This window comes from Equus caballus, chromosome 13 (genome assembly GCF_041296265.1).
Source record: "Equus caballus isolate H_3958 breed thoroughbred chromosome 13, TB-T2T, whole genome shotgun sequence".
Classification (NCBI taxonomy): Eukaryota; Metazoa; Chordata; class Mammalia; order Perissodactyla; family Equidae; genus Equus; species Equus caballus.
The window spans coordinates 53,530,942-53,546,867 of NC_091696.1; the positions used below are offsets into that span (position 1 = coordinate 53,530,942).

The 15,926-nt window shown below is 50.3% G+C and overlaps 1 protein-coding gene across 6 annotated transcripts in view; it reads right to left on the minus strand.

The window, feature by feature from the left end:
* RAB11FIP3 (RAB11 family interacting protein 3) overlaps nucleotides 1-14,690 on the minus strand; it is an 81,000-nt gene extending 66,310 nt beyond the window's left edge. For 2 of the 6 annotated variants that reach the window (XR_011424424.1, XR_011424425.1), the window contains exon 1: nucleotides 13,352-14,452. Coding sequence is in view for 2 of the 6 variants with exons in the window: in XM_070231279.1 (XP_070087380.1) it covers nucleotides 13,352-14,302 (951 nt within the window). In the remaining 4 variants the exon portion in view is untranslated. Of the gene's footprint in view, nucleotides 1-13,351 lie in introns of all 6 variants that reach the window. The other 4 variants (XR_011424423.1, XM_014730286.3, XR_011424422.1 and 1 more) reach the window with 3 other exon arrangements.
* Nucleotides 14,691-15,926: the final 1,236 nt, after the last annotated feature.

Below are 15,926 nucleotides of genomic sequence, written 5' to 3' on the forward strand. Positions count from 1 at the left end.
GCCTGGGGTCAGCCCCATCAGGAGGGCCATCTGTGGGTGGGGAGGAGGTTCCCTGAGTGCCCATGCTCAGGTCTTCCTTCCTCCCATCATCTAATTCACAAAAACCGGGGAGGGCTACCACACGCCAGGCCCACCAGGCGCACTCCTGGCGGGTGGGTGGGAGTGGACACAGAGACGACAAACAGGAGAAGGAGTGAACACGGAGTTTGCTGGACAGTGGTGAGAGCTAAGGAGAACAGTGAAGGGGGGAGAGGACAGAGAGAGTGGAGGGCTGCTTGCAGCCAGGCCAGGAGGGGGTCCCACACCCTCACTCTCAAGCGAGAATGCTGCGTTCCCAGCAAATGCTGCTGCTGCTGCTGCAGGCCCAGGGATGTCAACTGTGGTGCCTCCAACTCTCGCAGGGACTGGCCTGCAGCGCGTGTGTGAGCAAACACGGCCAATGATGGGGAAGGGCCTTGGGGAGCCTGGGGGGGACTGCAGGAGAGTTTCTTAAACAGACACAGGGGAGGGTCCTCCCCTCCCCTCGGGACACTGGCTGCCATGTGTCGACCATGAAGAGGGAACCAGCATGCTGAGCAGCACAGATGGGGCCAGATCTTAAGGATGCTGTCAGGGCGTCACCCACCAAGGGCTTGTCCCGTGTGTGACAATGCATGTTCTTTATTTCTGGAGCCACTTGCAGTCCTGCTTTCCGTCCCTTTCTGTGGAAGTCCTTCTAACTACTGAACTCTCCGATTCCATCTCCAGCCCAGACCTCTTCTCTGAGCTGCAGGCCTGGAGAGCGCTGGACAGCCCATGCATGCGTCCAGAGCTCTAAAATAGGGCTCCCCCCTCCTTGCTGCCTCCGCCATCCCCACCCACCCGGCTTCAGAACAAGAGGCCCAGGCCCTCCCGACCCTCCCATGCCCATTCAGCCACGGACTCGCATCATCACCGCCTCCCAGCCGCTCTCTGCTCCATCTTTTCCAGCACCACCTCCTCCAAGCAGTGGCCAGCCCTGGCTGAACCCTGCGCCGGCCTCCTGAGCAGTGCCCCCAACTCCTGTCCTCTCCAATGGAGCCATCTTTTGAAACGATATATCTTACTACCTACTCTTCTCTACTCAAACTCTTCAGTGCCTCCCAACTCCCCTGGGACTGAAGACCTGCATTCCCAGCTGGCCCCCGTCCCCCACTCAGGCCTTCCCCAGACTGTACCTGGATTATTCCTTCCTCTCCCACCATTTGCCTCACCAATCCTCCTCAGCTTCAGAATGTCAGATCAAAAGTTACCTCAAAGAGAAAAGAAACGAATGAAGTGACTTCCCTGAGGCACACTTTCCTAACTGGGTCGGGCTCCCTGTTACACAACCTCGAGTAATCTCTGCTTTCCTCCATAGCATTTCCATCAGCTTGTGGTTACTGGAGATTACCTGTTTCACGTCTGGAGGGAGGACAGGAACCGGGTCAGTCTTGTTTATCGCTGTGTCCCTAGCACCTGTGACACTGCCTGGCATGTGGAAGACGCTCCGTGAACAACATCACGCACATGTGCCGAGCGAATGAAAGAGACGTGGTGGAGCCAGATACCTAACCCAGAGCCCCAACGAGGCCATCCATTTTCTTGAACGTATGTAACACCCATTCCACGGATAGAAAGCCAGCGCTTATGTAACTAAGCACAAGAGCACACGCCTCCAGCAACACTAGGCCAGAGGGGCAGCACCTGCAGCACTTACTTCTCAAAGGTCCTCACGTACAAGAGCTCATCAGACACTCAGTCCCCAGCACCTCGAGCGCCACGAGGCGGGGTTCCTGCTGGCAGCACCGCCAGCCCAGGCCCCTGGCCACCAGGCAAGAGGAGGGGACACAGCAGTGCAGCCCACAACTTCCCAGCTGACAGCGTCAGGGGCTGCATCTCAGAGCCCAGCACGGGAGGCTCCTGCTGAAACAGACGAGAGATTTCCAGAAGCACGGCCAAGGACTTCACCTCCTCCCTCTACCACCTACTCCAGATGCCTCCAAAACGCCAAGAAAGCCTGGCTATGCCTCTTCCAAACATCTACAGCTCCAAGGCCCAGGACGATAACCTCTGTTTTCCCAGCACAAAAACCAGGTCTTGCTAGGAGGCAGGTACGTGAACAGTAACCCATGTGGCTGGAGCTACAGTGACTCTACTCCCAGGAGAGACAGACTGGAAAAGTGAATGCCTAATGACCACAGTACCTCACCGTGATGGAATACTCTAGGGTTGCAAAAACCTAATTTCATGGATTTTGTCCATGTGGATGTTGTCAAAATATGAAAACTTTCACACACACACACAAATACAAGATGAGAAAGGCTAAACCAAACCATTTGTGGACAGACTTCCCGCAGATCATACTCAGGGAGTGGAGGGGCAGCAGAGTGCGCCCCAGCCCTGCACCCCAGCTTTGTGACACTAACAAGTCCTGTTCTACTGACATCCCAGGACTATGATGGGGTCAGGAGGAAAGCACGAAGGCAGAGTCCTGAGCCTGTTCTGACTGATACACTGCAGGATGTTGAGGAGCCAGAGTGGCTTAAAACAGAGTTAAATGAGGCGCACATGTGAGTTTCTCTCCACTCCCTCCTCACAGTCCACTGGGAAAACACAGCTCCAGAGAGGACCCGACGTTCTGGAAGGTGCACAGGGATGGACAAGCAGGAACTCAGAGCACAGAACACAGAAATGCAAAGGCCACAGAGGGGATGCAGACGACCCAGCAGAGTACTGGAAGTGGAGAGGGCATTAGGTGTCGTACCTGAAGAAAAAAGCCTGGGTCAGTGTCTGACCTGGACCTCTGGAGACAAGCAGAGATGCTCCCAAAGCAGGATCCCCACCAGGCCCAGGGCGGGGGCCCTGCGTGAGAACAAGGGCCGATACATAGCAAAGCAAGTCCAAGGGCACAGGTGCAACAAGACCCCAGCCAGGCTGGAAAGAACCACTGATGGGTACGTGGAAAACTAAACAAGTGAAAACACAATGTGATTACCAACTTCAGAAAAAAGAGAAAGGTTGTATTAGAAAGGAAATATAATCCTAGCAGACTGAATGGGTCAGCTGTGAAAAATACCTGCAATCAAAATGAGATAAACACAGAATGCCTATTTAAACAAGATTAGGATTAACTGGATTGAAGAATGGAGGAGACAGAAGGGAAATATGCGGGTGCACCCTCCACAAGAGAAAGTCCATAGAAACAATCTAAAGTGGGGGAAAAGAAACACTAGAAAGAAACAGCCAGGAGGCGGGCAGTGGGCACAGGGCGGCAAGGAGGGGCAGCTACTTCTGGTTACACAACACACCGTACACTATTTGGCTTTTTACCCTATATACATGACAAAAATGAAAATTAAACAAATATAAAATTCAAATAGGTACAAAAAAAAATGTAGCCAGCTGAGGCCAGAGGGCAGCAGGGACATGATGGGAAGAATGCACCCAGGTGTGGGGACTTCTCGGTCGGGCCCAGGCTTCTCACCTGTGCTTTTCCACTAGCCAGAAAGCAGCGAGGGCACAAAGCAGCCCTGAGGCCTCCGGAGGGGCCAGAAGAAGGGACCCCAGGGAAACACCTGTGAAATTAATGTCGGAATAAATACAACAGAGTGAGGAAGAGCGTGATGTTAAAACATGACTGGGGGTCTTTAAAGAGATGCAAACATCTTCGAAGCTCTGGAAGAAAGGCTCTCTGAGCGCCCCCAGCACCAGGAGCAGCAGGGACTGCGCAGAAACACAGTTCCTATCAGGCCTGTTCAGACCAGTAAGTCAGACACTTGGGCCACACTCAGCTTTCACAGGACCTCCAGGTGACTCTGACGCACACAGGCCTGTGTGATCTGGTGACAACTCCATCACTTCAGCATATAAGACAGCCGTTCTCAACGAGGAGGCCAGGGATCCTGGGGGACCCTGGTGTCCTAGGTGTAGGGCGCGGGGGTCTGCAAGATCAAAGCAAGTTTCGTATCATTCGAAGACATTCTTCGCTTGCTTTCATCTCGCCCTCTCACTCCAGTGCTCAGCGGAGTCTTCCAGGGGCCACGGGACACATCAATTGCTCACAGGAGCAGACGCAAGAACCTAGTTCCTTTCACTTCAGCCAGACATTTAACAGACTTGCAAAAATGCAACACAAAGCCACTCTTCTATTTTAGAAAGTAGTTATTTTTCATAAAAATGTCATTAATGTTAACATTTAATGTATTATTTTTAATGGGTTAATAAAAAGATATTTTAGATTTTTTAGTTTTACTTTCTAATACAGCAAAGATCAACAGACATCACCACATAAACAAAAGCTCTTTGGTTTTCAATGACATTTAACAATGTAAAAGAGGTCTGAGACCAAAAGTTTGTGAATTAGTAGTGTAAGGCTTCAACAACCTAAACAAGGACTTTTCTGATCATCACTAAAAGGTCACAGTACACACTTAACCATATTTTAATGCTTTCTATGTCAGCAGTGAGAACAGGCAAATTGGTGGCTTAAACCAAACCAAAACCACAAATCCAATTTTACTGCATTTTGTTGATCCCTAAACAATCCGACAATGAAACGACCCTCAGGGCTTCCACCGGCAACACCCTGCGGCGGACACCCAGGACTTGACAACAGCACTAACTGACCGTCTTCATACTGAGACAAAACACAAAGTGGAAAATAAACTCAGTCACCCTGAAACAGGAAATTAAATTTTAGGTACCCTAAGCATGTCCAAGCTCCTTTCACAGAGCTACTCAAATACAGATTTATCCCATTGAAAACTGTCAGTAGCGAGCGGACAAGAGAGCTCTCTCTCAGTTTCCTCTTGAGGGAATCTGGACGTTGAACAGGATTTTTACATCCCTTGATAAAAAAGAATGTGGTTTCATCATATACCTATTCCTAGTTGAAGAGGAGTTTTAATTTCCCGTTGTAGCCCCTGGTCAAAGAGAGGGGTCATTTCATACCCTGTGTAGTCTTTGAACCAACAAATGCTGGGCTGGGTGTGGAGTTAGTAAGAAGTAAAACCTGTGTGTGCAACAATCCTTTTATTCGTTTGGGAACAAAGAGGTTTTTTGTTTGTTTTTGTTGGTTGTTCTTAAGATTGATAAAAACCACATAGTCTAATGTACAGTACAAGATAGAGTGTAGATTATTACCAATGAACTTCCCATACTGTATTTTTCCTTTGAAATATGTCAAACCCACCATAAAGTTCAAATAATACAAAAAACATCGGCATGTCCCTCCCCTGGAATCACCATTATTAATGTCCTTCCACATTTGCTTTACGTCTCTTCCACACACATGCACTTGTTTGTGGAACTATTGAAAGGTAAGCTGCAGACATCACGACACCTCCTCCCTAATGCCTTACAGCACGTATTTCCTAGGAAAAAGGATCGTCCTCCTACATGATTATGACACCACTGTCACGCCAAAGACATTTATCACCGATATTATCAAATCCTCCGTCTATATTCAGAGTTCCCTAGTTAGCCCAATAACGGCATTTACAGTTTTGTTTTGTTTTCTTTTAATCCAGGATCCAGTCAAGGACCAGGCATTGTTGTCACAGTTCTAAAGACATCTTCTTCAATCCAGAAGAGTCCTCGACCCTTTTCAGGACCCTGATATTTGCAAGAGTTCAGGCAGCTGTCATGTGGAATGCCCTACAGTCTGGGTTTGTCTGATTGTTTAACTCAGTTTACACACTTTTGGCAAGCATGTTGTCCTCCCACTGCATCCCATCGAGGGGCACATAATCTGTCCACCATTGGGGCATCTGAGTTTGATCACCTGCTCAGGTGGAGCCTGTCGGATTTCTCCGGTGTAAAGATATCTTTTTCCCTTTGTAATCAATCATCTGTGGAATAATACTTTAGAATGTATGAGTATCCTGTCTCCCTTCCAAATGTTTACACAGTGGTTTTTGACAACCATTGATGATCCTTGCCTGAATGAACCATTACCTTGGTGGTTGCAAAGTACTGATTTTCTAAACCTTTCACTCATTCTAACTGCCACCCCCTTTGGAGTACCACTCTGACTGATGTTATTCACTGTAAGCCATGGACTTTTTATTTTTATTAATTTTTCATTTTTTATTTTTCTTTTGAGAAGATGAGCCCTGAGCTAACATCTGCTGCCAATCCTCCTCTTTTTGCTGAGGAAGACTGGCCCTGAGCTAACATCCGTGCCCATCTTCCTCTACTTTATATGTGGGACGCCTGCCAGACCATGGCTTGCCAAGCGGTGCCATGTCCGCACCCTGGATCCGAACCAGCGAACCCTGGGCCGCCAAAGCGGAACGTGCAAACTTAACCACTGCACCACCCGGCCGGCCCCAAGAACAGTGAATTGTAAGAGCCTCTGACATCAACAACACTGATAAGCTGTGACCAACACCATGGAGCCCAAGGTCAACGTGGATATGGACAGGCAGGCTCACTTCTGACTCAGGCAGGACTGTTCACCTGCGGGCACAGAAGGCCCTAAAACTTCTGTGGAAGTTTTTAAAAATTATCCAGCAAAAGAAAAAGTAAAACAGAACATCCAACAAACCAGAATTCCATGAGCTGTATATCCTTAAATCCTTCTGAAGGCACGGGTCTGTAGAAAAATAGCTGGGATTGCAAGAAAACAGCTAGGAATTTCCGGGATTTTAGAAATAGCTAGAGTTTCAAGTTTTCAACATACAGACATGGCGTGAAAAAAAGGGCTTAAAATAATGCCCAGTGATGGTGCTTCCTCTGTTTACAGCTAATGATGTGAAAGTGTTACTTGGCCCTTCAGTGCATCTCATACGTACAGCATCCATCACAACACGGTGCCCACACATGTCCCTGCAGAAAAGGGGCAGCACCCATTCGCCGCCCGAGGCTCAGCTCGCCAGAGGCTCACAGACAAGGAGCCATGACACCTGTTTCAGCAGCAGAGACAGGCACTGACCGGCTCAGCATCAGTGCTGGTTTTGAAATTTATGAAAAACACAAGAAGGCCACAAGATTGTAACCAGAGCAATACCAGCTCGCCTAAAAAAGCGTTAAATATTTGGACAGAAAAATAAAACCGTACCTACTGAAAAAACTTCTTTTCCTCCCTAACCACGATCCTGAATCCATTTATCCTCATCTACCAGCTCAAAAATCTTGAAGACTACAGGGTAATCACTGCAATTCTTTTCACCAAGTTATTAGAATTACTTACATTAGACATGGAGGGAAGCACAATGCCCATCTGGAAGCCAACTTTCAAGAACTATAGGCATTTGCTAGGACCCATTTTTCCAAATACCAATAAAAATTAACAGTTCATCATGCTAATTCAGTGTTCTACAAAGTTTTTACTAGAAGATCTGAGTTTCTTTAGATATATTCTGTATATTGACCTAAAATCTTAGCTAAGTCAAAGATGTAAATACTTTACCTTTAGGGTTTATTTACATTTTTTTTTATTTCTAAAGATTATATTGAAATTTTTTACAAGATCCCCTTTTATACTATTCGAAATTTGTGATATGTGTACAGGCACCACTTTTCAAAATAATTAAAATAAAATCAGTAACACAACAGAAAATTTGGCCAATACTTCAAATAAAACCAACTCTATTCCCACCACACACCCCCTCCTACAAATGCATCTCCCTGACACACACACACAACTAAAAATAATTTTTAGTATTTCCTTCAAGACTTCTTTCACGTGGATTTTTACGTGGTTATAATCCTGGTAGACATAAAATGAATTAGTATACCACTCTACTCACTTATAGCAGAGGCACGAATCTCAATTACTCTGGAGACCTTGTAAGCACTTGCAAGGGCCACATAAGAGTCTTCAGTGCATGCCCAACCCTTACATCTGATATTTCAGCTAAAACTCACGTTTAGACCCTGTTTCCAGAATTGAAAGATTTCATTTTTCCTTTTTCTCCCCAAAGCCCCCCAATACATAGTTGTACATTTTTAGTTGCGGGTCCTTCTAGTCGCGGCATGTGGGATGCCATCTCAGCATGGCTTGATGAGTGGTGCCACGTCCACGCCCAGGATCCGAATCCGTGAAACCCTGCGCCGCCAAAGCGGAGCGCATGAACTTAACTACACGGCCACGGGGCCGGCCCCTGTTTCCAGAATTTAAACAAAGTCAGTCTTTGGAAAGGAAACAACCAGTGAGACTGGTGCCCTTTACAGCCTGGTCCACATAGTCTGCAAGGAATTAACTTCTCCCATATGTTAGATCCTGAACTGGAACAATCCCAAACAATTCTGAACCTTCCTGGGGACAAGCAAACCTTCAGCCTCCACTGAAGTACACACCTGATATCAGAGATCTTCAATTTCAAAAAAGCAGATTCAAAACAACCTACATGGGAATTACACCACTTTTGTACAATGAAGCATTTATTACATATATTTTAATTTACATATTAAATACTTAAGTTATCTCTAGATGGTGAGATTACAGGTGATTCTTATTTTCCCTATTTTGCTTACTGGCATTATTTAGGTTCGTTTATTGAAACAATGAAGATCTACAAAAATAGTTTAGAGGCCGGCCCCGTGGCCAAGTGGTTAAGTTCATGCGCTCCCTTTGGCGGCCCAGGGTTTCGCCAGTTCGGATCCTGGGCGCGGACATGGTACCACTCACCAGGCCATGCTGAGGTGGCGTCCCACATGCCACAACTAGAAGGACCCACAACTATGTACCAGAGAGAGAAAAAAGGAAAAAAATAAAAAATCTCAAAAAAAAATAGTTTAGCTTCTACCCTATATGATCTCAGTTGTGTACTTCTATTCATAGTCATGTGTGTGCACAAAAAAGTCTGGAAGGAAATGTACTAAAATCTAAAGGTGTCTTTCTCAGGCTAGTGGGATTATTGGTCATTTTTTGTTTTATATTTTATATCGCTCTGTATTTTCCAGCTTTTTAAAAACAGTAAGCCTCTGTTACTTTTATAATATGAAAAAGGCATTTTTTAAGACACTAACAAGATTGCCTGTGATACAAGCACAGAAAGGAATGTCATCTGCCTTTTAGCAACTCATCTGACACACAGACCCAGAGTACACACACACAACATACCAACTCCCACACGCACCTGCTCACACATACACACTCATTCTCTCATACACATACACCAGCTCCCACATACATGCTCATTCTTTGTCACTCACACACAACACATCAGCTCCCACATGCACCTGCTCACACACATGTTCATTCTCCCTCACACACACAACACACCAGCTCCCACATGCACCTGCTCACACATATGCACTCGTTCTCTCACGCACACAACACACCAGCGCCCACACATACCTAATCACACACATGCACTCATTCTCTCTCACACATATGACACACCAGCTCCTACACACACCTGATCACACACACAGACTCATTCTCACTCAGTGAAACACACAACATGCCAGCTCCCACACACACCTGTTCACACATACGTACTCATTTTCTTTCTCAGACATACAACACACCAGCTCCCACACATACCTGATCACACACATGCACTCATTCTCTTTCACACACATAACACACCAGCTCCCACACATACCTGATCACACACATGCACTCATTCTCTTTCACACACATAACACACCAGCTCCCCCACACACCTGATCACACACAGACTCATTCTCACTCACTGAAACACACAACATGCCAGCTCCCACACACACCTGTTCACACATACGTACTCATTTTCTTTCTCAGACATACAACACACCAGCTCCCCCACATACCTGTTCACACACACGCACTCATTCTCTCACACACACATAACACACCAGCTCCCACACACACCTGATCGCACACACACACTCATTCTCTCTTACACACACACCAGCTCCCACACACACCCGCTCAAACACACATGCTCATTCTCTCTCACTCACGCACACAGAAAACATACTCACACACACTCAAATTCAAGGCCAGGATGGAAACTGAAAAGGACGCTGAGGCAGCCATATGTCCCTCAGGACTTCCAGCCACCCCCAAGCAGGGGTGCAGGAAGGGAAAGCAGGGGGACCCAAGTGTGGGCACATCCTTCAGCAGCCTACTCGTGCAAGCACTGACGGGGACAGCCAGTGCCCACAAGGTTACTGAAGGACACTGCTTCAGCGTGTAGGACTCTCTGGAAAGGATCAGTGACTACTAAAACACAAATGCTGAAGTGGGCATAATAATAAAATGTAAAGATAATCTTTACAATTATAATTAATTCCTTTGAAAAATAAAACAAAAAGACACGAATCCTTTCTTGCGATACCCTGCTTTACAATGCATTGGTGGGGGCCACAAAAGCATCAGTTCTCTCAGTATGAAGGGGTCACGTTGAGGAGGAATCTTCAGAGACGGTCAAGGCCTTAAGAACAACCTATTCCAACTTCACACCTAGTGCCTGGGCACATGTGACTATGAATTCTGCTTTGCCAAGATATGACCAGAAGCCTCCCCTGTAGTCTTCTTTCTCCTTTCCTCTGCTGGTTCCTGCTAACACGGGTTACATTACACCACACCTGATCTGCCACCAGATGAGGTAATGAGACCCAAACACACCAGACACTGCTAAAGAAGGGGGGACTCAAAAGCCATCTGTATTATCAATGGGAGCTGCTTCTATTAAACATTCAGGTAATCCACTTAAATAATTTAAAATGCTTCCTTCATAAACAGATCATGTAAAAGACACTGAACCTGCTACCTCTCAAAATTTGACAAGGGTTAAGATAACCTAGTTGCTATCATCAAGGACAGTAATGTGACCAGCACAAGAGTCTCATGCACTCAATATTTTGAAACCTCAAGGTGGAAAGTACAAAAACTTATGGTCTTTATTGCTGTTATCCAGCTTATCTGAACTGTTCCTAGGGTTATTTCTAAATCATGAACGTTTAAAAAAGAACCCTTATCTTTTAGAGATATATGCTGAAATATTTATGGATGAAGTGACATGTCGGGTATGTGCTTCAAATAATCTGGGGGTGGGGAGTTTACAGATGAACCAAGACTGCAGAAACTCAGCGATGGCTTGAGAGGGCATTGAGAACAGACGGTTCTCTCTACTTTTGCATATGTTTAAGACTTTTCATTTTTAAAAGTTTAAAAATATTCATCGTGAGGTGGAATTCTTCACTTTTTCTCAACTACTTCACCATTGGAGAATATTTCTTCTCTTTGCTCCTCTATAATGTATTCTGACACTGGACTTGGAAAATGCAAGCTGAGTCAGAATAAAGGCTTAGTTAGCAAAGGTTACAAAGACACAAAAATCAGCCCTTCCTTACCCCGTAAATTATCTGCTGTCCCCCAACATCCCAGGAAGCTTGTCGGAGTCCAGGTGCTCAGATCACATCCAACACGGGTTCTTCCTGAGCAGTCTGACAGAGCACACAGAAGGGGCGATGCCACTGGAGCCCTCCCTACACGCTCCCAATGCCACCAATCCCCGAGGCATCCAACCCTTCTCCCCGAACTTAAAATCCCGCCATGAGCTACCCAAGAATTTTGACTCCTTTCTACTTTGTGATCACAAGAAAGCTCAGCCCCAAATACCAACCCAAAGTTTTTCCCACTGTGACCAAGAAGAACAATTACAACAAAAGGTGTTTCTCAAAAAAAAGGGTCTTATGGAAGTTGATAAGATGAAATTTTGTGGGAACATTCTGAGCCACCAAATCTAAGAAGCTGAGAGCCCCCTAAAGAGCATGAGTCAAAAGACCTGGGTCTAGTCCCTGTCGTAGCACTGACCATCTGGGGGCCTCAGGAAACCTATCTAATCTCTCTGGGCTTCCATTTTCCTACCTGTAAACCGGGATGAATCCCACCTGCCTACTAGCACCTTGGAGAAAAGTGGTGATGATCCAGTAAAAACACAAATTAGCCGCATATAAGTGGTCAAGTACTCTGTCAGAGTCAGAGCGATGGGAAAGAACAACAAATGTGGTACTTTCCTAACATCTCTGACGGGTGTAACGGGGAAGGGTATGTTTCACACCAGTAAAAAACAACCAAGGATGCCCAAGGTGCTTTCGGGCCCAGAGGCAAGAAGGAAAACCATCAAAAGAACTGGACGCTTTCCAGCCATCACAATCCATGCTAACTGTACAAGAAATTGTCAGTCACAGCTCTCTCTGCCCATTAGACTAAAAGATGGGAAACCCATCCTGAGTGATTTCTTCCAACCCAGAGCTAAATATGAGCATGACGCTGATGCGGACGCCGACTTTCAGGATGCTCACAGGACCGTGCACATCTATCTCCCAGAGATGAAAACTCAACAAGGAGCCCTGACTCAGGAGGATCCAGTTCTTTGCAGTGATGGCTCAAGGGACACTGTGAATACTTGGGGGGGGGGGCACATGGATCCCTTTTAAAAGTTGTTAATGTTACGACTGACACCCTAAATACCAGGGTGTCAATTTTACCTCTTTTCTTAAAGACCTCTTGGCTCAAACATACATATGTACTTGGGCAGCCCCCCAATAAATGTCTGCATGTGCGAGAGGTCAATAAAACACAAAAACTAGCAGATCTGCACTTTAGGCATTTCCTACTAAGTAAAACACTTAAAAGCAAACGCCAGTCATCTGTTTGATGTCTACAAGTCATTAGCCTGGTACACACACAGCCCTGCTCTTGTCTCCACCTGAGACAGAGGAGAAGGACTGGATCTGCAGGCCGGCCTTCCCCGAGAGCAGCCCAGCCCTGGGGTCCGTGTGGGACCCCTGCCCCCCTGCACTGTGCATCCCACGGCCTGTCTAGCTGCATCTCTCCTACAAGAGCGGAGCTGACCCTGACAGAGCTCTGCTCTGTGTCCATCGCAGCGCTCTCCAGCTCATTCCCTTCCCCTCGGCACAGAAGGCAAGAAGGGGATGTTTTACCATTCGCTGTCTCCCAAATGGTAAAAGGAGACAAGTCTAGGCAGAACATATGCCAGCCACACACAGTAAAGCAATTGTGCTCAAAATAGGTGTCTATTAGCATGATCCTAAGCTGCCAAGTGCAGCCCCGCCGCAAAGGCCGGAAGAAGAGGACTGCTTCAGCCAAGCCAGACCTTGGCCCTGGGCTGGGGGAGCCGCCGGGCACTTCTCCACCCTGGGGGCACGTGCCCACGCCAGGGGCTCCCCTCTGCTTAGGAAAGATCCAGCTCTTAGGAAAGATCCAGCTCATCCGGCGCCCGGAGAGGGAATACAACCTCTTTAAAGGGGGAATGCGGTTCAACCAGAGGTGAGGCAGGAGAAGCGGAGGAAAGGAAGGCGCCGGGCCCTGACCTGGCCAAGGCTCCGCCTGGCCGGGGCAGGCGCGCAGGCCAAGCTCCACACCGCGGCCTGGCGCCCACCCGGTTACCTGCTCTGCCCCGTAGACCATCGCGAACTGGACGAAATCCTCAATGCGGACGAAGCCGTCCCCGTCCCCATCCAGGGCCTCGAACACGGCCCGCAGGCGGGGGCCCTCCTCCGTACAGCCCTCGGGCTCGCTCAACAGGGGGCGGGTCTGGCTCAAGTCCAAGCAGCCGTCTGGGTCCCCGGGCCCCTCCAGCGCCGGGTCGCCCTCCGAGGGCGACGGGAAGGACGGGAAGAGGCCAGCATCACCCCGCCGGTGGTGGCCGTGGTTGCAATTCTGCACGTGGGGAGCCGGGCTCCCTGGGCAACTCGGGGGGCCGTAGTCCTCTGGCTCTTGAGTCCAGCAAAACAGCGGGTCGAGCTCTGGCAGCTGGCTGTCGGGGTCCGGTTCGGGGTCCAGATCTCGGCGTGGGTCCAGGTGGGGGCCGGGGTCAGGGCTGGGGTCCAGGTTGAGGTCCTGGTCGGGGCCGGGGTCCAGGTTGAGGTCCTGGTCGGGGCACGCATACAGGTTGGGATCCAGGTCTAGGTCGGGGCCGGGGTCCAGGTTGAGATCCAGGTCCACGTCGGGGCCCGGGTCCAGGTTGAGATCCAGGTCCAGGTGGGGGCCGGGGGCCGGGTCCAGGTTGGGATCCAGGTCAGGGCCCAGGTCCAGGTCGGGCCCCGGGTCGAGGTTGGGATCCAGGTCCAGGTGGGGGCCCGGGTCCAATTTGGGATCCAGGTCGGCGCCTGGGTCAGAGCCGGGGTCCAGGTTGAGATCCGGGCCCGGAAGCAGGCAGGGAGCCCCCGAGCCCGGGGTGGGCGCACGGTCACTCTCGGGGCGCGCGTCCCGGCCGGCTAGCTGCGGCCGCCCCTCCGGCCCCGGATCCCGCCCGGCGCTCAGGCCCGGCCCGGCCTCGGCGCGGGCGGCGGGGCCCAGGGGCCGCGGGGCGGGGGGCGCCGGCCGGCCCGGCTCCATCTTCAGGGGCGCGCCCCCAGCCGCGGCGCGGGCCCGCGAGGCCCCGGGAGCGGCGGGAGGCGCGGGCGGCAGACAAAGGCGCTCAGGGCGCGGCGGCGGGCGCGGGCATCCCCGCGGCGGCGCCCCGGCTGTTCGGGCTGGCGCTCGGGCCCGGCTCCGCCCTCGCCCATCGTGCCGGCGCCTCAGCGGCCCTCGGCCCGGCGGCGCGGCGGGCGCGGGCCCATGGCGGCGGGGCGCGAGGAGGCGGCGGCGAGCGGAGCCGCAGAGGAGGCCGCGGAGGAGGATGCGGACGAGGATGCAAAGCCCGAGGCCACGGAGGAGAAGCTGAGGAGGAGGATGAGGAGGAGGACTAGACGCCTGAGGTACCCGAGCGGACGCCGCCCTCGCCCCGCCCCCGCGGCCTGACGTCAGCACGTCGCGCGCGGCCGGCCACGCCCCTCGCCGGCTTGCTATAAAGGCCGGCGCGCGGCAGAGCGCGGCAGCGGCTGCTCCGGTCCCCAGGCTTTTGCGGGTTGGGAGCCAGCATCCCGATGCTTGGGCGCAGGAGGCGGGCCCCCCTCCAGCCCCCACCACCCCACCCCGCCTTGGAGGCTGCGAGCGCGGGGTGACGTCACCGCCAGGGCCCGCGGGGACGGAGGCCCCGTGCGCGGTGCGGATGGATAAACTGCATGGAAGGGCGAGCGGAAACCCAAGTATGCACCTGTCACCCAAGGGCAGAGTCTTGCCTGCGTAAAGCGCTGTCGCCAATTGACAAGCAAAGCACACGATCCTCATGGGAGGGACGAGTGCACGTGGCACCGAGCACACCCCCGCGTGGCGCCCGGTGCACGTGCGCTCGCCCCTCCTCCCACAGGCGCGCGGTGGGTGTGGACCGAGCCCCTTCGGACGTCCGCGAGCGGACAGGCCGAGGGGTGCCCAGGCGGTGGCCTGCGCCGTTCTTCCCGAGCATGGGAGGGCCCAAAGATCCGGCCGATGTCGTTTGTAACGGAAAGAATGCATGGTCAAACAGCGAGATCTTTTTTTAAACCTGTGACAAAGGTTTTTTTCATAGGATGCCCGGTGTTAATCGGCAGTCCACAGTCAAACCTCCCAAGCACTGTGGCTGTCTGACAACTGGCATCTGTTTGTCTAGATGTCACTATTATCAGCGGGGGCACAGGGCGCCAGATAGAAACACGGGCCCCCTGCAGCAGGCATGAAAGTGGAGACATGCAGGTTGGGAGCAGGTGAGCTGCCAGGCCCCAGGCGAGGCACTAAATTTAGCCTGTGATGAAGTGGATCAGGGGAAAGCATGAACTGGTATTTTTATACGCCGTGGGCACCAGCACCAGATATGTTTCATAAGCAGCTTTGGTGAGAAGCAAAGGAAACTGAACCTCTGTTTCCAAGTGTACAGTGAGGAGCAGTGTGTTAATTAACTGAGTCATCTCTCATGACAAAATCCCAGGATGCTCAGTACAAGATTTTGTGAGCCTGGCGCTGGGGAAAGAAAAGCAAGGTATCCCCCTCCCCAAACTATATTCTCAATTTCTTATAAGAGCAGTATGCTTTCATGAGGAAGATACTGCATTCAAAAGAAAAAAAAAAATCTCCAGTTTTGGTAAGAATTTAAAATTGGGCTGAT